The sequence below is a fragment of the Poecilia reticulata genome, linkage group LG3 (genome assembly GCF_000633615.1).
Source record: "Poecilia reticulata strain Guanapo linkage group LG3, Guppy_female_1.0+MT, whole genome shotgun sequence".
NCBI lineage: Eukaryota > Metazoa > Chordata > Actinopteri > Cyprinodontiformes > Poeciliidae > Poecilia > Poecilia reticulata.
The window spans coordinates 13,073,461-13,098,158 of record NC_024333.1 but is presented as its reverse complement, the minus strand read 5'-3'; the positions used below and the strand labels follow the sequence as shown (position 1 = coordinate 13,098,158).

The following is a 24,698-nucleotide window of genomic DNA, read 5'->3' as shown; positions in this document are numbered from 1 at the left end:
AGCAGAAACTAATCTTGTAATAGTTCTTAGAAATGTTGATGCATTACACAGTATTGTTGCATATACAACAAAGTGGAAGAAAAACAAAATGGGGACACCTCTTCCCTCTGTCAGATCAGTTAGACGTCTTTAGAAATTTAAATAACTGTACATTTCCTTATTTTGGTCTAGTTTCCTTTTCTAACGTTTCACTCTTTGGTGACAAGTAATAAATCCCTCTGTGCACAGATGCACTCGTTAACACAAACCATGAACGAGTTTTGTAAACAACACTACAAAAGGAACACATTTCAAAGTCTTCCACTGCTTCACCAGTGACAAAATAATTTTGCATATATTCAAAAGAAATTAACATTTCTACTAACAGTCAGACTCACTACAAGACCAACAGTGCCACCATGTGGACATAGGACAACATGAAAAAGCCAGATGGATTATGTTTAGTGTACTTTTATTCACATTTTAATCAAGACAACACATATCCCACCATGCACCATGTGGCCTTACATGTTAACAGAAAGTGTTTCAGTAGGTTGCTAAAATGTGCCATATTTGACAGCCTCTTAAATATCTTATATTTGCAGCACTGTCTGGAAAACGGTAGACACAGCACACAGATATGATAAACAGACGTCACAAAATCAAGTAATTAGACAGTTGTAACTCAATTATTTAATTTATATATCAACTCTACATTTTTTATAATTAAGTCAGCAGAAACAGTTGAGCCAAATGGCATCTATAAGATAAAAATCAGCTAGCAGGAATCCAATTTGGTTGTTTGTCCCAAAAACTAATAAATCTCAAGTTTATTGCATAAATTATGACAAAAAAATGTTAATTTGTTTTAGTTACACTATTTTCCACAGTTTATTCTTGTATCTGGGGTACAGTGTGTTGGTCACATGTGGAAGGCAGTGTCTAAAATAGAAAGCAGAAAATTAGTTTTTAATTTTCAAAATGACGCTGCTCTACAGGATTATTTTTTTCATAAATATTCGAAGACCAAATATTTGTGAACTCCTGTTACGCATCTGTATACAAGCTGTGAGGTATTTTATTTTCCCTGTCTTGGGTGAATCAGTCAGGGTCAATCAGTCTCAAAGTCCAATACTCGCACTTCAGTTGGAAATAGCAGTAGTCACAGTAGGGCTTCCTGTTTCGAATGTGAACCTGGACTCCAGTTTCTCTTCCTCCGATGTGTCGGTGGCAGCCCACACACTGAGAGGATGGAGAAGTGAGAAACGGATCAGAGTCAATTTAAGATTCCAGCTGATCTGTAATGTCTCAACTTCACTTCAAACTGTCCACCACCTTAGCACAAAGCAGATTGTTGTTTCTGTATGAATCTCAGATGCATGTTTGTCTGGGAACTCAACAGCAGAAAGTGAAGTTATTTTACATCTACTGGCTAATGAACCACCGTCAACAAAATCCCATGCCAGTGAGAACGTCAGCAATTGGCACCTAAGAGCGAAGCATGACAGAGTAGTGTTGTCACCCAATCGGCTAATAATTGTGCTTAAAATAGAAACTGGAGCAGAAAGAGCACATTTCACTACTTCTGGGAGAGCAGACACCAATCCAGATGCTTTAAAGATCAAACCTCAGAAATCTTCATGCAAGCAAAGCATGATTATAAAACACACTAAGCAGGATTTCTTCCGACCTCATTGGAACGAAAAAAAAAAAGCCTTCCCAATGCAAGCACCGAAAAGAAAGCAGGAAGTGTTTCTGGTGACAATTATTTAAAGCGAACAAAGGCTTTATGACCACACCCTAACCAGGTCATGACCTCTCACCTGGAAACAGGTCAGGTGGAAACAGAGACTAAGGGCATCTATGACCATGGCTGCCCCACTACCCAGGGCACGCTCACACATACAGCAAGTCCTCCCGCCACTGATCATCCTGGGGCGCCACATGTTAACAGTGTAAGGCCACCATGTGGGAAGAAGGTTGAGAAAAACTCTTGCACACAAGAAAATACATCTACATGAATTGTGTACCTGGCATGATGAGAGGACTCCGTGTTTGCATTTCTCTGAAATGATATTGATCCAGTGCTGTAGCGTGTGGAGGCATTCCTACTCTGATAATCGTAAACTGCAGCAGCTGAATTGGGGCGAGGGTAAGTAAATGTTGCAGCAGAATCTGAGGCCTGATGCAAAATATCCAGGTTGTCCAGAGACTCGTATCTGTGGCAGGTTGTAAAAAAAAAACATTTAATAAGACAGCCAATATGTAATATGAGCTTATGGCCCATTTATTTTTGAGTTACCTCTTTATGAATGTGCCAACCTCGATTGGCTCCTTGTGAAAACTGCCGCTGCGCTGACGTATCCAGCTGTTGTCAGTCAGAAGCTGAGTCCTTTTCTTCATCTCCTCCAAAATCTGCAGTCTCTCCCTCTCAGCTTTTGACATAGTCAGTGTTCTTCCCTTCCTTGGATCGACTAAACCTACTCAAATTTTGGAGTTAGCCCAGTGCATTATCAGAGGAAAATAATCGAGAGTAGAGTAAACTAACCTCTTGTTTGTTTGTATGATCCAGATAGAGATGGAGTTGACATGGACATTGCCCTGAGAAAAATGGAAAAAAAGTGTAATTTCTCTACTTTTTGGTAGAAGTTTTAGTTTTTCCCATTGTACTTGATCTTAAAGATTATACAATCAAAGTAAGCCAAGCCAATTCTTTATTACAGCTTAAAGGAAAAAACCTGCAACAAAAGTAATTAAAGTTACATAAATTAAAGCAAATAGTCAGATGAAGCCAGAGTACAATAATCAGTGGAAACTGAGCTAAGCTTGTTCAGACCTGTGCGCATGGGACAGCTGAGCAAAACCATGGGAGCCCTCAGCCCTGATGTTCAGCATTAGGAGCAAAAAAGGCCCAGCCAAAGCACAAGATGACCCAGCAGTAAAGAGGGGAAAAAAAAAAAACTTAGATCACGCAATGTGTGTACTTCATAAATTCTTGAGCACACAAGAACCATTGAAAGAAAGCTGGTTTACCAATCGTTTTCAGTATTCCTGTTATTCTGCACTCTGTGTGCATCATTGGGACGCTTTAGTTCTGCATCTTTTCGATCTCTGTTGAGGTTCAGCTTCTCATCTTTTGTTTTCTTCGTCAGTCCATTCACACAAAGCTGTGAACTGACGAACTTCTCGCGGCCACTCGTCTGCTCAGCTGTGTTCTCCTATAAACATGAAAATATATCTTGCAGATTAAGTGCATCAATAGATTTTGATTCTTTGTATTGCGTTTGGTTGTAAAACCTTTGTGCTGCTTGAAAAATATGATCTCAAAAGCCACAAACTTTAAGTCACATCTATTCATTGGATTATAATAAGACTTCCGTTTTTGATTTTTTTTGTTCAGTGATAAACAGCATAAGGTGGTGAAACTCTACCCCACACCTCCATTCCAGCTTTTGGGAGGAAAAGATCGAAAAACTAAAAACCCAAGTTTTTCTAAACAAAATCAAAGATGATCAGATTGGATACCAGAGGAGTAACACCTAGAATCTCACACCAGTATATGCCAACTAGAATATTGGAAGGAGGGGAAATGTATTTAAATAAGCTAATATATAGGCATGATGGGAAGCTTGGGACTAAATTCCATTTAGTAGAAATAGTTACTACTACACCCCAAGACAATACCTTCAGCATCCCCCCTTCCATTGCAGCCTGTTGTGCCCTTTGCCACTCTGCCTCCAGCCTCTCTTGATCTCGCTGGTATTGTTCCTAAAGGATAAAAACACATGCAGTTTTTCGTCATCACTGACTGCATGCCAGTCAGTGATGGTGACTGCATCATCCTGACTGCATACCAGCATTTACCTGTAGGAGGCGTTCTTGCTCTTCCTGCCACTTCTCCTGACGCCTACGATCCTCCTCTCGGTCCCAAGACCAGCTGGATGAGGATGGGTTAAGGGAGGGCACCTGAATCTGGAATTGAACAAATGCATTTATTTTCTAATCACCTGGAAGTTTACATAAACTAAGCATAAGTCAAATCTGGCCATCCCAACAATAAAAACAACACCTTGAGGAAGTTCAGTAACTTACATCAGATATTGCCGATTCTGAGCCTCCTGTGTGAGAGTATCAGAGATCAGCAGAAACACCACACATTTCTTTCAGATGGTAAAAAGCAAGTGCAGCATTATATTCAGCAGATTGAACAGACACCACGCGAAGACTGGGGATACATTAAGGCTGCTGAATTTATATTTTACACTGCATACATTCCCTTTGTTACTCCCTTAGGCTGCATCTAAGGCACACATTCAAAATGAAAACAGAACAGTTTTGCTTTGTGCTGCAGTGACTTCTGGTGGCCAAAACACAAACATGGACTCTAAAGCAAATGGAAGATTTTTTTTTTCTTCATGTACATCTTTACCAGAAGAAATGTGTGAAATAACTTGTTCCAAGTTAACTGGACCCGAATCATGAACGCAAGGCTGCATTTAAATCAGCACACTGATGTTTCCCCAGCCTAGCATGGCACAGTGAAAACACTCAAATAGAAACTGTTCAAGCACAGAACAAAAACGACAAAAAATAAAAAGCATTCATCTGTCATTCTGACAAATTCCAAACCATTTGGTTTACTTGCTGATGCTCAACAAATGGTGGCTTTGCAGACTTTAGCATCCAGCAAGCTGCTCAAAATAAACATGAACTCCACACAGAGCAAACATTTACCACACAAGTAAACTGATGAGCTGATTCCTGCAAAGCCTGGGGAGAGAAGCCATTGCAGAAGAAATGTCAGGTAAAGCAACGACCACATAAGATGGCCACATGGTCAGTTTACGTAACCAGAATCTGGCCATAAAAACATGGCACATTTTCTCATTTAATATGAAACAGTAAAATGAAGCAGTTAGCTACAGAATGCTCACTACAGCATCTATGGGTCAAAATACCCAGTAAGACTCATTAGCAGGTTATTTTATGTAAAAAGGACAGGACCAGTGGTACCAGACCTGTGATCATTTGTTTGCATCAAGTGCAAAGACCAGAACAATTTTACTTCAATTTGCATGAACGTTTTTATATTAAAGTTCTTCCAATCCAAACTAACATTTTTTTGCAATGACTCAAATATTTGAAAGCAGATTTTGTAAATCTACCTTTATGCTTGACATGTTAGTCCATGTAGCCATTAATGTACACTAAGAGCAGTTAAGCGTGTTTTTTGTGCAGAAAGTGTAAAAGCTAAACGAGCAAAGCAAAGGCCTTCAAGGCTGTGATACAAGAAGCCTTTAGCATTACTAGCGTTACCTTTCTGTGTGAAAAATTCTGTCCTCTTTTTCTGATTTTCTGTAGTTATACTATTGTTTTCTACGTGGAAAGAAAGAGTGAATTATATAGGGAACAATCTTGTCTGCTTTTAAAATGGCTTGTGTAGAAAATCTACCTTTACGTCTGACATTAGTGGCATTGCCAGAGAACAGCGCACCGATGGCCTTCTCCTGGGTTTCCTGGAGGGATGAAAAAAACCTGTCAGCAAGTGAAAATAACAGAAAAGTTTAGAGACTAAATTGCGAGAGATTTTTACAATAGACTCACATTGTGTGTTTGCCCATTAAATTGTGTGTCTGTCATTTCTGTAGCGGCTGCATTGTTGGCATGGTGATTGGAGCAACCTATTAAAACAGGTGCTGCAGAAGTCAGGTCGAGGGTCAACATGCTCTGTCCTGGCCGGTTGAGATTACCTCCTTTATTCATGTGCCAATCTGAAAAAAAAAACAAAACAAACAAGCAGCCATAAGCACAAATCTTTTGGAAACAAATGCAATACAGAAATCCCAATTTCTTCTACTAATCAAAATATGAATTACTACTGCTGGCATATTTTACCCTTGATACCATAACGCCGAATGTCCATGGTTAGACTGCCGGTTTGCAGGGAGGATGCCATTTTATCCTTCCATTGACTGTAGGTCATGTATGCAACTCCAAAACCATCGACTGCCACAACCTCATCGTCCACACACAGCTGGCAGTGCTCCGCTGGACTGCCTGCATGATGGATGACATCAGGAAAATGAGGGAAAGAACAAAATATATGAGATGACTTTGTGATACCCATTTAATAAATGGGTATTGCATTCCTTTTTCTATAAAGGGAAAATGAAGCTAAAGCAGCTTCCTACTCCTTTAAGTTGGCAAGTAGGCAGGAAAGCCAAACTACAAACCAACAAGTAAGCGACACCTGCGTTGCATTTTAATTATTCATGAATGAGTTTAAAAATCAGGAGATACATTTTGAAGCTTTTTCACAGAAAAAATGGCCAAATAGCTGTACATCTGCTGAGGGGAGAATTGGAACAAACAGATTATCAGAATCTGCCATTTTTAACATTTTGGAAAATAAATACTGAAAACTATCCTTTCAGCAATATTATATTTTGTCCCGAATTGACCCACATATTTCCCAACACGTTGAAAACATTTTCTCAATCCTGCGATCTGACTAAAGCAGTTCAGTTTGGTTAAAAAAAATATATATATATATATATATTGTGCAATCAAGCTGAGAAGGAAATAATGAATTAGCTAAGCTCAATTTAGAATCTGTCATTCCCCAAACTCTAAATCTAATCCGAAAATCATTTGACTCCAGCTGTAATGTATTGCATAGATTTGAAACGCCTTACCTGGTTGAATAGATTTTATTTTTACTCCTGTGGAGTCCCAGTGAGTTTGGAAGCCAAAGTCTGGTACACTGTTCGGTTTAAGAGTCAAGCTCACTCTCATGTCACTGTGATCAACCTACAAACACACATACGTAGGTAAAGGTGACACCCTGTGATCCAGTGTCCTGCGCTTCCAGGTAGAAATAAGAAACCTGCTACACAAGTGTAGTAATGGATACCCTGAACACCGAATTTGTTTTTGGTGGGGGGTTTTTTTGTGTGTTTTTTTTGTGTACTTCATCACCATGTCTATAAATTTGATTTATGCTAAAACTGCATTACAAAGAAATGTTTGCTAAGCCAACATTTACTCTAATGATGAAGGAAAATATATTATATGCACAAAACCAATCTCTGACAAGATTAAAGTCAAGCCAACCAATAACATTTTAAGAAATTTATCTGAACAAATTTAACAATCTAATTAGCCTTTATTTAAGATAATGTGGTTTAATATACTGCTACTACAAAAACTCAGCTCAAGCATAACTTGTTAATGATGAATCCCTTCTTTCAAGGGTCTAGAGGTAGTAAGTTCATTATAAATTCTAATTCAGTGGACCCCCAAACCTCTCTCTAGGCCTTAAAAATGTGCAAGCAAAGAACAGTGGAAGATTAAATATTATACTGATATTTTGCTTTTAAGGCTCAATGCACAAACCCATCCAGGGTGGATAAGAACAGTGAGCAGCATCCTTTGGTAGAAAAACGCTAAACACAAATAAGGCGGTAAAGATATAGATGAGAAGCATTTCTGCCTCTGACAATTTAGCTACACAATTCCTCTTGACGTTATCGAGCATCTGCACTGATGTTAAAATCCAAATGAGCCTACATGAGGTAAAATAAATCTCAGATAATGTCTTAAGATGCTAAAATGTGTTTATTAAAAAAAATAAAGGTAAGGAGCCTTGAGATAAACACTTTGTGGACATAATTATCCACTTAGGTGCCATTAAACTATAACAGTCAGGGAGGAATAGCAAGAATTAAAAGAACTGCTGTCAAGCTTTCAGTGTTTAACAGCATTTCCCTGCAAAACACACCGGCAGAGATGCTGTTTATGGAGTGCACTAGCTGTCCAAATTTAAAATGACATTAAAGCACATTAACTCTGCCTTTAAGCTCTACAGATTTAAATGCAATTTAACTTTATGCTCAATTGAACTTTTGTCCAAGGTTTGAAGGCATTAAATTATTTTAAATAATTGATCATATTCATTTTATGGTACTTTACAGCAAGAATCACTTTTTTTTAATTGAGCTATAGTTCCATCGCCAAGTGCAGACTACTAGTACTGCATGTATGCAATTAATATAAGTATATATTTTAGTATCAAACATTAATAGCAGTAATTACATGAGAAGTCCATTATGAATGTAAATGAATTGCAGTTGCTTGGCAAATTACTGAAGCCTTTTTGGTTCCTCTAAAAATCCCAAAACTACAAAAGAAACAAAAAAATTTTCTCAACTCCAAAGTTTAAAAGATGTTTTTTTTTAAACATCTAAATTATCTAATTTGACTCAATTACTAACTGAATAAATGTGTACCTCAAACATGTAGACCTCAATATCACAACCTCACAAGCTTCCTTCAAAAAAATATTTTGGTAGGTTGCATATTTGATACATCGTGCTTCAATGAGCTGCACATTTTTATTTGGCTGTGATGCATTTATACTTGCCAAAACATTTTTGCCATGTTCATTTGTTACCATTTCATTTTAGTGCCTTTTTTTACCCCCCAGACAGTACTTAACAGTGAATTTTGTAATTACAGTGATCCCTCACTATAACGCGGTTCACCTTTCACGGTCTCGCTGCTTCACGGATTTTTTTGTGCCGTTTTTTTCACAGTGCATTGTGTTCTGCGTCCTGGTTGGCTGGTATTTAAATACAAGTAATATAGTTTAGCCATTCAGGAGATGAAAGTTGAAAACTTTGAATGCCTGCTGGAAAAACTGTGGCCAGAATCAGGGCAAAACCCAACCGGGGGCTCACTTGACGAGATCCATCGCTCTGTCGTAGATACAGCTGTGAATCTCGCAGCTTGGAGGAGACGCTCTAATGACATGATTACGGATCACATTAATAAGGCCCGATAGATGCACACGCACTTCTGCTGACCTGTAAACAGGTTTTGTTCTTTGGTTTCAATGTCGAGTATTTAATTATGCTGTATAATTGTAAAAACTAAAGGTAACTACTTCGCGGATTTCACTCATCGTGGGTTATTATCGGAACGCAACCCCCGCGGAAAACAAGGGATCACTGTATGTTAAAGTTACACCGAGTTATTGTTTCTCCAACTTGTAAAAAGATAATTTAAAGTCGACTCAATATTAATTCAACATTACCAAGCCTCGACTTGCTCATTTTATATTTTCAGTGTTGATTGTATGCTGAAGTACATTTGGCTTTGTACGAAAATAATACAACATACCTTTGAGAGGTCAGCATTATATGCAAGAACCAAGCTTTTGTTGTGGCGAGGTTGTTGTTTCGCAGGAGGTTGAAATTGTATGTGGGTGGAGGGTCGACTGTTCACTTCCTCTTTCTGTGCTGTAGCAGTCTGCCTCTCCTGGTTGGCCTTCTTCTGCCTAATTGAGGCCTGGTACTGACCCCTCAGGTGAGCTGCCGCAGTCTGTCTTTTAAGAGACGGTCTGTTGAATGAGGAATGTGAATCCTCAGTGTTTGACGTCAAACTCTGACTGTCAGCCTAGAGAATAAAAAACATGATCACGGAGGATCAGGCACATATCAGACTACGTCAAACCAGGTTTGAATATATATTTAAAAAACCCACAAAGTTATTAAAAACAGGACCAAAGACAATTTAAGAAGGGCAATTAATACTACCAAGGTACCACGAGCTACAGCATGGTACCCTAGTGCAAACTGAAATTTGGTTTCATAAGAGCAATCATTTGAATGATTTCAAGAAAAAAAAAAGCATATTCCAGGTTATCTTTACTTCATATGCAATAAATTAACTGGTTGACAAAATACATTTTCTTTGACGATGCCAAGCACGTTGTTCTGCTATAGCTGACTCGTTTGATGTTCTTGGATGACTGAAGTTTAAGAAACCAAGCTATGGCAATATAACCATTTATGCAATAAGCTGGGGCGTCAAGTAGTGGGTTGAAGAATTGAACACAACAACAGCCTGGCACCTCAAGCTGGTCACCAGCTTCACCACACACTTTAGTGGGATGGCATCCAATTCTTCAGTCAGCACTTACAGACTGTCAGCCAGTGTGGATATGTTCGTCACACAACAGCTTATCCAGGCAAATCCCACAAATGTTTAGTGAAATTTAAGTCAGGGCTGCAGGTGGATTATTCAATTTCGTCCATCCCAAAGTGTGGAAATGGTGTGTAATAAATCCCACTGTGTATTGACACAGGTATTGGCATCTTGACAGGTGGTACATTGTCCATAAAGAGTGGCGATATAAGATTGTTATGAATTGTGCAAGTTTATCGTGTCATCTTCTCTGCAATGAGATTGCCTAGAATGAAGATGAGCCTAGTCTGCTCTACTCCTCAACACATGCATTGAGGAGTAGAGCATTGACCAATGCATTTCCTAGTGTATCTGGGACCATTTAAAATGGAAATGAAAAGGTTTTCCTGTGGTATAGGAACTAACAAAATCATTTTTACAAATGCAATTGTAATCTTAGGTTTATTGGTAAGTTTATTCAATTAAGAGCACATTCACTAGCTTTATGCCAAGTATAAAGCCAATACTGTAAATCCATCTAAAAAACATTTTTTTTAATTTTTCAGGGTTTGTTGGAATCATGAACTCACATTGTATTGCTTTGGTAGCGAGTGTCTGGATGACTTTGCCCCAAAAGGTCTGGCTGTGATTGCAGAAGACAGACGAGTGGAACCCTCAGACCGACGGTACCCACGAGGAAGGCTGGCAGAACTGGACCATGTTGTACTTCTGGACAAATGCTTTGAGGCCCCTGCAGACTCCTGCTGACAGGCTCCTCCACCCTCAGCTGAATGAATAATTTTGGGAGTTTCTTGAGATTTATTGATCTGATTAGTCAGATCCTCTGCTACAGTGACTCCTGATTGACCAGCTACATTTGGAGAACACATTTTCCCTTTTGGCTCGGTGCTGAAGGAATGTTTGTACAAAGCAGAGATGTAGCTACTAGTGGATTCTTTACTATCAAATAGTCCTGGTTCCGCGAGTTTCACAGAAGAGGCGTTCTGGTTTGGCAAAACACACTCTGGTTGCGTTTGCTCAGATGTGGAAGGAAAGGTAAACTGGTTGCCCAGGGATTTTACTTGGGTTTGAGTGGTGAAAGTTTGGTATAAAGAAGGGGTGGTAACTCTGTCTCTTTCATATGCAGCCAAAGAGGCAAAGTAAGTTTCCTCTCTTCTGATGGACCCGCCAGATTCAGGCTTGCCTCCAAGTTGAGACTCCTGCATAGACATGTTGAAATAGGTTGTAATAGATTTTAAGATCAAAGATAAAAATAGAAGCTCTCTAATCTCACCCGAGAACGGCTTTGAGAGCTGAAAGGTGCTTCAGTAGAGTAGCTGCGGGTCAAAATAACTTTAGTATGTGGTCTGAGATCAGAGCTCAGAGGTTTGGATGTAGAAACAGAGTAAGGACGGGGAGAGGAGCTGTGTCGCCATGGCGACTGGTCTCTAAATTAAAATGTAGAATGAAAATAAGGGATCAAAAACATGGATTTGCATTTAGTTTATATAAAGCTCAATATCATTGCAAGGCAACTTTGACATTTAGACAATATTTCTTACTGCATATACTCACATACCTCTTAATTGGCCCTCCTGTTGCTTCATTACCATCAGAAATGGTTACAGTCCCATTGGTCAAATGGTTGAAGACATGATCCCTTTCAAATGACTTCCTGTACAGTTCAGGTTTTGAGCTCTTGCGTCGATTCTTCCACCTCGTCAAATCCTGAACCAAACACGCAACAAAAACACCACATTGGCTGCATGCATTCAACCACAATTTCATTGTGACTAGTATTTTATGAGAACTTCAGTGCCCTCATTACACCATTTTTTTTTGGCAAGGCCACATTTAAGTTAGTCTAGTCTCAGAATAGGTAAACAAGTCTTGTTGGGAAACCAACATAATATTCTTACTTCCATGCAACCTTTCAAACATCCAACAGTTCCATTTATCCAGCATGTGAAAAGAAAACTACATAGTAAAATATATTCAATGACTACTAAAGACCTGATTATGAATTGTCAAATTTGACTTACATCCTGCCACTGAGCTTCGCTGTCCCTGGCTCCTACGCTATATTTTCTTTCAATTTCTAGATTCCAGTCCCTTGGCAGGCTGGTGTCTTGGCCTTTATCAGAAATGGCATTTCCATTTGAAACTTTACGTGCAGGATACACCATAGGGATGTTGCTGAGGGATTTGCTCCTGGTTCAGAAAGACAAAAAGAGAGTCTGAAATATTGATGACAAAAAACATTGGTTGTCATGCTGGCCATGAACAGCTGAAAGGTTTCAGAAAATGTTCACTGTTGTACTTGAGACAAATTTCAGTATTTCACAAAGACTTGGATGTTAAGACAATGTTTCAGAATGTATATGAAATCTAATTTTCTAAAAAGGCTGTTTGCATTTTTTTGTATTTCTGGCCCATTGCATTACATGAACAAGTTTGTTACTGAATAAGAAGTGATCAACATGACGCAGCAGAGCAAGAATAATGCAATTTTCTTAAACAATAAGCACAGGCACAACCAGCATATTTGACAGCCACTCTTAAAAAACAGATCGCATCTATTGCAGCTGTAAACACATTTTGAGTATACAAACGTCACAGAAAGCGGTAGCAAAGTGCAAGCAGAAGAGGAGCATGCCAGTCAAATACTGCAGGCGCTTAGCAGATGCTGCCATCTGCATAACACAACAGACATAACTTGTACAGTAACAAGTTATGGCATAGCTGTAGGCAACAGAGAATGTCAGATGCGAGATCTAAATAAGTTACAACAGCGTTTAGCAGGTGGTGTAATCAAAACAGCAGCGCAAGTTGATGGGAGAAAGAGAGACTGATTGCAAACAATGCTGAAGTCTGGCATAAATCCTGCTGTCAATTCTCTGTCTGGAAAATTAACAACAAGGATGTAAATCCAACACTTCATCTTATGAAGAGGCAAATAAAATTGGCAACTAAATTCCGCTGGCAAGGCACAACCGAGGCAAAAAAACATATCCAAATGAAGCAGCATTAAATCTGAAAAATGCGTCAACTCAACCATAATTATAACTCACCAAATCCAGCCAGGGTTGACCTGAACTGGTGTCTCAGGCCTGAGTTGGGTTTGATAAGCTCTACAGAACCAGAAATAAGATTAGTGAAGACCAATTTGTACCCAAATGTGAGGAAACTAACCAAAATACTAAAAGTGAAACAACTTATGAAAAAGAGGCTTAAGGGGTAAGTTGTACACACCTACATGTTTGGAATGCAAATAAAGCCAAAATATGATGGAAAAAAAAATAAAAATGAGCCAGTTTAATATTTTGTGTAGATATTAGACTGAGTTTTTTAGCCCGCATTTTATTTCCACACAACAGCAAACCAGAGAACAGTGCTGACATAAAGGTGTTAGTTTTAACACGTTTCCGTTATGGCTAAACAGAAGAGGCAATGCATGACTCATGTTCAACAGTTATTAACAAATGACTACATCATCAACATGCTGGTAAAATATCCTCAGTTACATAGAGTGCAAAAGTCACAGAATATCACAAAATGCAGCACAACACAATCACAGTCCAATCTTTAATGTGCTACACAAGGGAGGCCACAATATTAAGTTAGTATGTCAAAGCTGAACCCAGATTATCGATGTAGCATGCAATTAGGGATGGGTGTGAATCCGAGTCAAAGCTCAGGTTTGAAAAAGTTTGTCTTCATTGGCATTCAGACACTTTCCAGAAGTGGCAGAGACATCATCCACCATAGCAGGTGTGAGGCGCTGGGAGGTGTTGTCCAACTCTTCAGCAAAAGCTAAAGCTTTCCTGCTACAAACACAAAAGAAGGTGGATGAAATGGTTTTAAGTCAATTAATGGTAGATGACAACCAATTACATTAAATATAATTTACAGAGCATGTTTGTTTAGGTTATGTCTGCAGTCTTGCATTCTGTTTGCCAAACTACTGATGACCTGCACTGCTCTGCAAGTATAGCAAACACTTTAGCATAAGGAATTATATTAGCATGATAAAGAAAAAGTTAAATACAGCTTCATGTGCAACCGCAACACATTAATTTAATTCGAAAACCCTACAAAAGGCAGTAATACTTGTTAATGCAAAGTCATTATCAAGGAAAACCACACAAGTGTAATACCTTGGGCAAGGTATACATTTGACAGTCATACAAAAAGCACTGCGTTTTAATGGGATTTTATATGCCAGATCAACAAAGTAATAATTGTAAAACAAATGGAAAAGTACAATTTATTTTAGAAGATGTAAAGACGTGTGGCATGCAACTTCCTCTCACTGCAATTACAGCTGCAAGTTGGTACAGTTAATTATTTTACAACTCTCCTTGCAAAATAGCTCAAGCGCAGCTTGTGATGATTCAAAACATCCCAAAACATTTTATTTTCACTTCTAAATTTTGTGCCGTTGTATGAAATCCCAATGAAATGCACTCAACCGCGTTGTTGCAATATTAACAATTGAAGAGCAAGATGTAAGCATACTGTTCTAGAACCTGAGTAGTACTGAAATATAGCTCAAGCTATCAATTTAAAATAAAAACTGACCTTAGACCAAGCATTTTACGATACCAGGGTCGTTTCTGTGAGCCCAGGTGGATCCTATGGACGTGAATCTCCTCTTCAGGTGTCCAGTATCGAGGCAAGAAGCGATCATAATAGGGATTGGATGAGGTCTGATGTAAAGTATGCTTCATTCTTCGCAAATACAAATCATCATGGACGGGGTCTGCGTCGCTAAAATTCTCTTCTGAATCATCTTCGTTTTGATCTTGAAGAGAAACTTGTTCAGCGTCACTTTCATTCTCAGCCGGAGACCCAGGGAAGAATGGTTGTTGGGACAATACGGTATCTACAACACTGCAGTAAAGAGTAGAATACCCAAGACTGATAAGAGTGCTGGGAGTCTTCCCAAAGACACACCATATTAGGAACTATCAGCAGGCAAAAGTTCAAATTAGAGATGGGAAAGTTAGACTTACGAAATGCTTTTCAACCGTCACAGTTCTTGTGAGTTTTAGTTTAGCGATACCAGTTAAGGAAAGCTGACACATAGCAGGTGTTAAGGAAATTATATAAAAGTTGTGCCAACATCCAGCATCCCTGTGCAGCGTTAAAAAGTACTACAGATTTACTGTATAAGTTTTCACAACATTCAATTTCTAGAGTTACTTTACTTGTGGTTAACATTTTGGAAAATGTAATTTGCAGAACAATTACAACTGGTGGCTTCGATAGCAGTTTTGATTAAATTGTTTTGAAAAAAGGGCAAATACTGAAAATAAAATTAAATGTTTTCATTCAGCGCGTTAATTTAGCTTTTCATTTAATAAGTACATTTATAAAAAAGTTTAGGGAAATCGCTTGTTATCCCTTTTACTTGCAACTCTTGTTGAGAATCTCCATCAGTTTTCCCTTTTAAGGTCAGTGTTGTATACAGTTGAATGAAGACAAAGAAATATTCTATGAAAATCTTTCAGTTTTGAGAATGCATATAGTCACTTAATGCTTTGTCTCGATAAACTTAGACTTAAGCGTAGGGATAAAAATAAAGCTCAGGTCATTTAATCATTTTAAGCTTCTCTCCTCATATTTTGTTAAAACAATATGAAAAGCACTTACTTGATCTGCTACATCTCAATTTGTAATAGAAAAAAATAAAACATGAAAGCATGTTTTTGCAAAGCCAACGTCCAACTTAATCCCTTAAATCCACAATTTTTAAAATAATCTATTTAAATTTTTTAAATTACTGTCATGTTTTAAAGATTTGGCACTGTTAAAGGCCATGGCCTGATAAAAGTTTTCTACTTAGTCAATTTAACAGCAAAAGTGAATTCAGACAACATCAAAAAAATAAAAATAAAAGAATAAAACTATTATGAAAGCTTGGATACATTTTAGTATCAGATATTAACATTGTTTTAATGGCCAACAACTGACATTTTCCAGTACTATACGTTAAGCTCATTTCCCTACCCCTTGAGCAAAAAAAAAAAAAAAAGCCACACACAGCTGACATTGCTTTAGTTAGGATCCCTCCAACTCTGCACTGCCACATGCCCATACAAATAAAACATGCATGACCAACACCCTCTCAAAATAACACAAAGGAAAAGGGTTGAAATAAGCCAGCAAATCAGTTGTTTTAATATCGGCGCTATTCTACTTAGAGCAGCAAATATAAAGTAGAACTTCAGTCTATACAGATGTTGATGCCGATATGTTGTGCATCACTAAAATAAAATGTAAATTTAAACAGTTACAAACTAAACCAAATCTACCCAGTCACCCCCTATGGTGATAATTTACTTCAGAGCCAAACAAGGATGAAGACTCATTTACAACCATTACAAGATAAAATCTCTGCATATATGGATAAACTGTTGCAACAATCCAAATACTACAACTTTAAATATGCTGTTAAAACAGAAAATCCAGAATTAGTAGTGAAGAGGAATGCAAATAACAGTCGGCTGTTCTCTTGTGCAAGGCCAGCTGTAGATAAGCAAGTTTTTAGCAGTGTGTGAACTTTCTGTTAAAAGCAGCAAACACATTGACGTTACCTTGAGATTTGGCCCACCATGCTCTCTTCCCGTTCCTGTTTTCTACGAAGCGGTGGTGGGACATGTCCTTTGTCCAGGTGGGCTGAGACCTTCGTGCTGTCCATCTTGTACACTTGCTCTGCTTCAGCGTCACTTTCAAAACCTGGAGATTTCACATACAAAAATGATCCAAATGAAAATAGTTTAAAATTGATAAGGCAAAAAGTTTGGTGAAGAAAACCAAAAAGTTTTTTAAAGCTGAAAAAACAAACAGGCAGAAGGTCATGAAGAAGAGGGAAACCTTTGGAGGAGAACTGTGTTCGCACAGTCTCTGGAGTGCATAAATCAAATAATTATACTGCCTTCCATTACACAAACTTTTATCACCAGAGTGTTGAACTTGTCACTATGCAACACTGACGTGCATCAAGCCAGACAGCCACATGCAGAACATTTTTATACCGAATTAAAAAGGCAGCAATTGGTAACACAGTACATAATATTTTTCAAATGTACATTAAAATGTTGGCAACATCATGAATTACATTTAAAAAGAAACCTTAAAAAAGTGCAATTTGCACACTAAAATGCCAGGAACAAGTTTACAGAGAAGAAATGGAGGGGGAAAAAAAACTGCCATTTAAGCTTCAGAGTTGGGGAAAACCACAGATTAACTGCATCTAGTAGCTGTGACACCCGAAATAAAATTTACATCTGGATTTCTTCAGACTGAAGGAAAACAGTCAACATGTTATATTTAGGCATTGTTTGATTCCACTAAATTTCAGGGTTTGCAAAACACACCATGACAAACACTCTCAAGACAGAACCTCACAAACCTTATTGGAAAAAAGTTAAACCTGTTGAAGCCATTTTCTCACTAATCTTGTTTGCAGAGAGCCACAATTCAAATTTCCATATCCGCCTTCTTTATGCATTTGACATTAGAAAGGTTAGAATCCCCTTTTTCTGAATCTGTAAATAACTCAAAACTCCACCCAATCTTACATAATATAATTCATGTGACATTGCAGGGATAGAGTGTGGAATACAGCAACTTATTGATGAGGGCATTGAATGGAGTACAAATACGTGCCTTCTTCATTTAGACGGACGGCTTGGGGATCCACATACTCAAAGCCATCCACTGAATTTCCTCTACCATAATTCTGTCTTGTTTGCAGACTTTGCTCTCCCTCCAAGTAGTGGCACTCCTTGTAAACCCCATCTTTCACAGATGCATTACTGCCTTCTTCTAGAGCCTGGTTTTAAAAAGGACAGGGTTACTATGGATCAGGGGGTCTTAAAAAAAGAAAGAAAAGCTGACAGAAATATCAAAAACACCCTACAGTTGAACAAGCAGCTTACCTTGGACAAGGCCAATCCTAAAAGCCCCTCAAAAGCCTTGAAATTTAGCTGAGGACCACTATAGAATGTGTCAAGCTGAGCCTTGCGACCCAGCCAGTATATTGTGATAAGAACCTAAAAAGGTAGACATTTGAAAACACAGTGAGCCACACGTGACAAGTGCCATCTCATCTGCAGTTCTGCAGGGAACGTTGCCAATTAAGATATAAAAGCATATCAGTTCAGCCTGAAAAATGCAAAAAAAAAAAAAAAAATGCATTCAAGACATTTCCAACATCAACACTAGTATTTCTGAATCAGTAGCTGCATCCAGTGTAGATATAGTACTAGCTGTAACTGGTGTGCCAACTACATGTGTAGGCAGTTAAATTTACAGGGATTATGTTTTGAGAAGCACCACAATTGATTTTCAAGTTTTGTCGTCATTTACAAATATTACTAGTTAAGAAAAACATCCAAATTGAAAAGTAGAATAAATGTGAACTTACATTCTTCAGCCTTCTCTGGCTTTCATCACGCCTAGAAACAAATTATATTTACACAGACTTCAAAAATTTGATGTCCCCAGTGAAGAGAAAAAAAAAACTGCTGAAAGATATCAATGCCTCTCATTTGCAACTTGTACTAATCAGCTACTTATCAGGTTTTTATTGATAACAGGGTATCAACATACACAAATGAAAAGTTAGGCAGCCATAGCGCCAGTCATTATCAATGCAAAATAGCCCTTTATTTACCTTCTGAGCACATCGGTTGTAAAAATGCTAATGCTGAAAGCACCGAATGTAGCCATAGACAAACATTTTAGACTGCAATTAATTTCAGAACTGTGCAGGGAAGAGAGTTACACAAGTACTGCTTTGAAAGAAGTGAAATTCTTCAAGAACAACTTCACCTGAGTGTCACCCGATTGGACAGATCCTGAAGGTCACCAGAATGGAACAGCTGGGACTCATTTAGTCCAAGTTTTCCACAAGCTTTCAGAAAAACATTCACATTATCCTGAAATTAAAAAGAAAACATCAAATTAAAAAAAAAAAAGAGGTCAAACTTACTTTGGTTCAGTCACCAACTGAAGTGCTTCACTGAGGTGTCAATGCAAAAGCAAAAAAATAAAAATGTTTAGTTCAGTCAATAATAGAGGGTTCCAATTAAAATATATTAAAAAAATTCATTTCAGAAGAATGCCATTTCCATCTAGATTTAAGCACGTAAAAACCAAGTCATATTAATGGGCCAATGATGCAACAGGCAATTTCTGTGAATCAACTGCTTTACAGAGGATTCAAACAAGTTTTGTATTTAAAATGTTCTTTTTGTTCACCATGTTTAGATGGGTGCAGGAAAATATCAGCATAATATTCTGGTTCAGACTTCTATGCATTTGTTTTAGGTTGCACCTTATAAGTCAAATAGGAAAAAGGAAATCGAGACTAAAGTGTCTGTTGTAATTTGTGTCAAGTCGGAGCCCCACATCTACAACTCAAACAAGCCACCCAATGTGAGCAGCAGGTCACTTTTTTCTTTCAAACAGCAGCTAAAAGCTATAATTATTATTGCAGCAGGAGCATACATGAAAATCTCCAACAGGATACAGAGAAATTACTAAACTTAAGATGAATAAAAACGCAGCCCTTCATCAGTATGTTCCCACACAACAATGTTTTAAATAGTATATCTCTGCTTTTGGCCTTTTCTTTGACCTTTACCGTCTTTGACATGTCATCTGTATCAAGAAAGGGGATCTACATTATCCACCCAACATGCTAAATATCTTATTGGCATAAAAAATTTAAATAAAACTAATTTCATTCCAAATATTTGCAATTTATTGTGCTGCTCCATCACAAAAATAACCAGTGCATTATTTTTCTACCCCCAATTTATTTATTTAGGCACCATAAAAGGCACAATTTGTGTAATGAGTCCATCTTAAAAAATATCCAAGATAAACATTTTACACAAAAGCATTTGAGCGCCATTAACAGATCCAAAGAGCGTTCAGCTTAACACTTGGAGTAGTTTATGCTTAAATGACAGAAAGTGCACACCTCAAATCCTGTTAAATACTTTTTTTTTTTTTTACCAAAATTTGTTTTACATGTTTTTGAGGTCAAGTCTCAAGACAAGTCAGACAATGAATGAAAAAGTCCAAAGTCCTTACCAAGTGAAAGGGTACAGAAAGTAGGAGCTCATGTTTAGATTAGTGCAGGAAAATAACATAATATTCTGGTTCAAACCTCTATGCATTTGCTTCAGGTTGAAGTGAGAGCAGATTTCAAGGTTATGCTTTTAAAATGTAGAGTAGTGCATGGTCTTGCACCACCATCCTAGGTAGACCTTGTGATCCCCTTTACACCTGCATGTGCTTTCCATTTCAGGGTACACTTGTTTTGAGCATCCTCAAGGCTCTCAAAAGGAAGTTTGAGGGAGCTTTTTCAGTCCTTGCACCAACATTATCAAATAGTCTGTCTGTAGATACCAGGCAGACGTCCTTAAGACAAAGCTAAATCCTCATTTGTTGAATATTGTGTGTAACTTTTGAATGGTCTGTTCATCTGTATCCATTTTGCATTTTCACCGTTTAATTCAACAATACTAAATCAATTCCAAACAGTTTAAGACACTTTAAAATAATAAAGATGATTTAAATCTTTGCTTAGTGTTGCATGTTGTAGCAAGCTGGTGCTTTTAATGACTGGTGAAGTTGAACTGAATTTAAGAGACATTCAATCTGCAATCACTTAATTTACTCACTTTAAAGTGGAAAATAATTGACATCTGTCACATAAACAACCATCATGTTAACAACATTATAAAGATTGAAACATGCAGTCCATCAGTGTGGTCTCTAAAGCTGTGAAAACCACAGGGAGATCTCTGATGTATCTGTAGATTACTCCACAACCACCTCTCCTGCATCAATTGTTACGGTCTGGCAGTTTGTTGGCCTCTGTTGAAAGGGTGAAATTGATATTTTTATGCTTTTGCTTTGGGCAGTTTTAGCAATCACTTATATTGAGGCTGCCTGGAGCCAAAACAGGCAGCCTCAATACAAAAAATACAAATAATAATCCCCATTTGTATTGATGGCTAATGAAACTTAACATATTCCTGTTCAAATACTGACTCAAAATATAGTTTCAGGTACATTCAGATTTTAAAAAAACAAAAAACAAAAAAAAAAAAAGTCCCTCAACAGGAAAACCACACAACTTGACAACACTTCCTGGCTAGCAGGTGCTTTGTTTTTTTGTTTTTTGTTTGTGCAATTTGATCATATTCGCACTGACACTTGCACCAGATGGCTGAAGTGTGAAGTCTAACACTTACCAGGCCAGCAATGGGCGTGGAAAGTCTGTTCATCCGTTTGATAATCCCAGGTTTCAACTGGTTGATTAAGCTTTGAAAACAAAATTAGCAAAGAGAAATGTTTACCAATAACCAAGTCTGACCTTCAACTGCAATTAAAAGGAAAAAAAAAAATCTCATGGGACAGCTTAAAACTTAGAAAAAGTAAATAAAATTGGATGCTTCATGTCACAAAAGACTAAGTTTATGCATTTTAAAATCCAAAGTGAGCCAAATCCTAATTTTAGTCAAAAGTAAAACTTAACTTGCAATGTCCATTTACACAACCAATAGTTGATATCCATGATAATCACATTTCCATTTCAAGAATTAGGTTAAAGTGAATACCTCAGATATGAGTTGCAATAATGATAATCCACTTGAGCATCGCTACTTACTCGCAAAGCAGAACTCCATTTTCTAGGGCAGAACGGAAATCGCTGCAGCCAAAAGATTTTCCAGTCACCTCCTAATTGTAGAAGAAACAAAAACATTCAAATTTAGTGAGAACTGCATTTTCTTTTCCACAACATGTAATCCTCAGACAACAGACAACACATTGCTGTCACTTTTTGCTTCATTGGTACAACTACTTGCTCAGGTGATTACCAGAAAACAGAACTTGAAAGGTGTTGCTCCACACACAGGAAAAGTAAACCACATTGTACATAAAAAAAAAGGTGCATTAAAACTCAAATCCTGCATATGTGAAGATTTTAACTTTATCGCAAATTTGCAAGAATGATTGTATGGTAAAGAAACATGTAGGCAACTCAGAATTAGAATGTTGAAGTTTTTTTATGCACATATAAAACTGGCTCAAAATGTGACAGTAAAATAATGCATAATGCAATCATGCATTACCAAAATAACTTCAAATAAATAAATCAGAGATGAGAAATTCAGAGACCAAATCTAAACTCTAAATTTAAAAGATCCATATAGATGTCAGTCAGAAACTATATAAAATCTACTGCCAATGATAAAAAAATATTCTCTAATCTCAATTTAACCCTGAAAGAGTAAAAGAAAATCTGTAGAACAAAATATTGCAAAGTTACATAATCAATAGTGCCAACACATTCAAAATGTTTTTGGTAAAAAAATAAATAAAATAAAAAAATGCTGTGATTTCAAAGGCCAGGGGGATGAAAAGGGCAAGGGGTGTTTTTGTAATGAGGACATAAAAATGGGCCTATTAAAGTCTGCCTCTATAACTAACAGAGGGCCCCCAAAAGGCTGCTTCTCTCACCAATTAGTCCCCCCACAGGAATCCACAATCCCAATTCATTTATAGCTGAACCAGGCACTGGGTACAGTGCGGATGTTTCTCAGCAGAGTCAGACAAAACAATGCAGTGCAAGGTTAATGCAGCAAGACACAATGAGCCACTGTGGGGCACGTTAATCTCACATTTCAGTAGGAGTCCACAAAATAAAAAAAACAACTGTGTAGAAGAACTTCTCAAACTCTATAGTGCATTTTATTGGTTTCTGCAATCCTCAAAGAATAATACAGTACACATTTGTCTGGAAATTTGCTCTGATACTAGTTTAAGCTTTTCAATGTGCCATAAAAACTAACATCTTCACACAGAAATAATTAAAAGGTCATAATTGGAGTTGCCCAGAGAGGTCACGGCAAGAACTATGAATGTAATAGGAGTAGGTTGCTCAGGCTCACAAGGTGAATTTGCTTCAGCTTCACTCAATACCAAATGATCCAAGGTATGTTGATGCATTCACATTGACTAATAAGCACTAAGCAAACATCCACATGGAGCTGGAGCCATAAAACAGCAACATACAGACACTGGAAAGCTTATCTTGCAGCACAGTATATTAGCGAGACCACATTTACATTGTGATTCGACACAAAAAGAATGCATGACAATTTGCCATTTGAAAATCTGCACACTTTGCTTCACTGCAGTCTACCACACACACATAGCTCATCATTGTTCGGCATCCTTTTCATCTGTCAGTGCAGGCAAAAAGACGAGTAAAATTGGCACGGGCTTCCTGCCAAGAGAGCTCGGGACAAAATTCTCATAATGATCTACTCAGACACAAGTGACATTAATGGTCCCATTTACAGTTGATTGACATTCAGCGCCCACAACCCACATGTTATGATTTGGGGATTATAGCTTCCAAAATGAATGGACACAAGTGAGGCAGAAATATCAAGGTTATGTTTTGCTGTAAAAACCACATCCTCCACCGTGCGTGGCAAAGCGGGCCAACCATGTGTGGCACGATAGCGTGCAAAGATCTTTTATCACCTCCCTTTGCAAGTTTACCTCAGACATTATGCTGAAAATAAACCTCACATGGCATAAAGACATGTTGTTGCACATTGGCCTGTCCCATTTAAAATGTGACCAATTATCTCTTCATTTAAATGCTGCATTCAAATTATATATATTTTTTTTTTAATCTAAGACGGGGAGGATTTCAAACAAGCTTTTCTTTTGCAGGGGATAAACTTGTGCCCGAGTCTTATCAAGGTGTGCTTTGCATTTAGATAAGTCTGTAAAGCGACGCCAGGTTAAATGCAAAGGTGTTAAGAAAAAAAAAAAAAAAGGCCGCAGCACGAGTTAAAGGTGAGACTTAATGTCACAAACCGTGCGCAGGTGAATTTTAATTAATGGAATTCCTTCTCTGTTCTCACTGTAGGTCTAGACAAATTTGCACCTAAATATTGTGAATATTTGTAAAGGAAATAGAAAAAAAAAATTCAGTTTCAGCAGTAAATAAGACAGTTAATGTGTGATGTAAGTGGACCGACCTCAATCCAGCGCTGAGCCTCGGTGAAGGCGTCTTTACAGCTGACGCTGCTCTGCTGGCGCCACTCCATCTTAATATTCAGAACAAGCGAACGGTGCAGCGCTAATTGAAGGGCAAAACAGGCAACATTTCATTAGTTACGGAGCGCGGCCATCACCGAGCATACAACCCGCAGCAAGCGTTTTAACCAAGTCCAATTAACGACACCAAACATGAGTCAAAGTCGCAACACAGAAGAGGGGGAAAAAGTTAAATGAGAAATGAACCGCTACCTGAGGAAGTCTCTCTGGTTAACCTGGGCCGCGGTTAAATGCTCACCGGCCAAAGTTTCCTAATAATTGATGTCCAGCTTAATACTAGAGACACTTCTACTGACTTTCCCTCCCTGTGACAAGTTTCAGTCATTAAGTGAGGCTGACAGGGAAGTCTCCGCCCACCAGCAAAAGTTTTGACGGGAAGCCCCATCACAAGGAAGAAAAGTTTACCGACCCCCTGGCGGTCGGTTGATGCATAGCATCAAGGTCAGAGATGACTTGTGTGGCACCTAGTGAGCATCCCGTCGTTGGAGCAGATGGGACTTATCAGGGTTTTTGTTTGTTTTGCTTCGCACAGTCATAATACCAAAAACGGGTGTTGGACTGTAGTTTTTTGACACTAATTGGAGGGT

At 38.0% G+C, this 24,698-nt stretch overlaps 1 protein-coding gene across 6 annotated transcripts; it reads right to left on the bottom strand.

Annotated features, from left to right (window-relative positions):
- Positions 1-434: 434 nt before the first annotated feature.
- On the bottom strand, positions 435-24,447 carry LOC103461947 (LIM domain only protein 7-like). Of its 6 annotated transcripts, XM_008404356.2 has the most exons (31): positions 24,304-24,446; positions 24,033-24,133; positions 21,641-21,711; positions 21,225-21,294; positions 18,787-18,893; positions 18,380-18,410; positions 17,892-18,005; positions 17,620-17,785; positions 16,545-16,686; positions 13,017-13,076; positions 11,988-12,156; positions 11,525-11,673; positions 11,240-11,393; positions 10,536-11,165; positions 9,160-9,435; positions 6,675-6,789; positions 5,875-6,036; positions 5,584-5,750; positions 5,432-5,495; positions 5,296-5,355; positions 4,072-4,097; positions 3,844-3,951; positions 3,664-3,747; positions 3,013-3,197; positions 2,816-2,860; positions 2,528-2,580; positions 2,282-2,459; positions 2,010-2,198; positions 1,803-1,911; positions 1,119-1,221; positions 435-921 (listed from the first exon to the last, which is right to left on the bottom strand). In XM_008404356.2, exons 2-31 carry the CDS (start codon positions 24,099-24,101, stop codon positions 902-904), a joined length of 3,876 nt encoding a protein of 1,291 aa, XP_008402578.1. In that variant the 5' UTR covers positions 24,102-24,133; positions 24,304-24,446; the 3' UTR covers positions 435-901. The 6 variants fall into 6 exon arrangements, with proteins under 6 accessions (XP_008402578.1, XP_008402579.1, XP_008402582.1 ...); XM_008404357.2 differs by lacking the exon at positions 2,816-2,860 and having other exon boundaries at positions 24,304-24,447; XM_008404360.2 differs by lacking the exon at positions 5,296-5,355.
- Between the last annotated feature and the right edge of the window lie 251 nt (positions 24,448-24,698).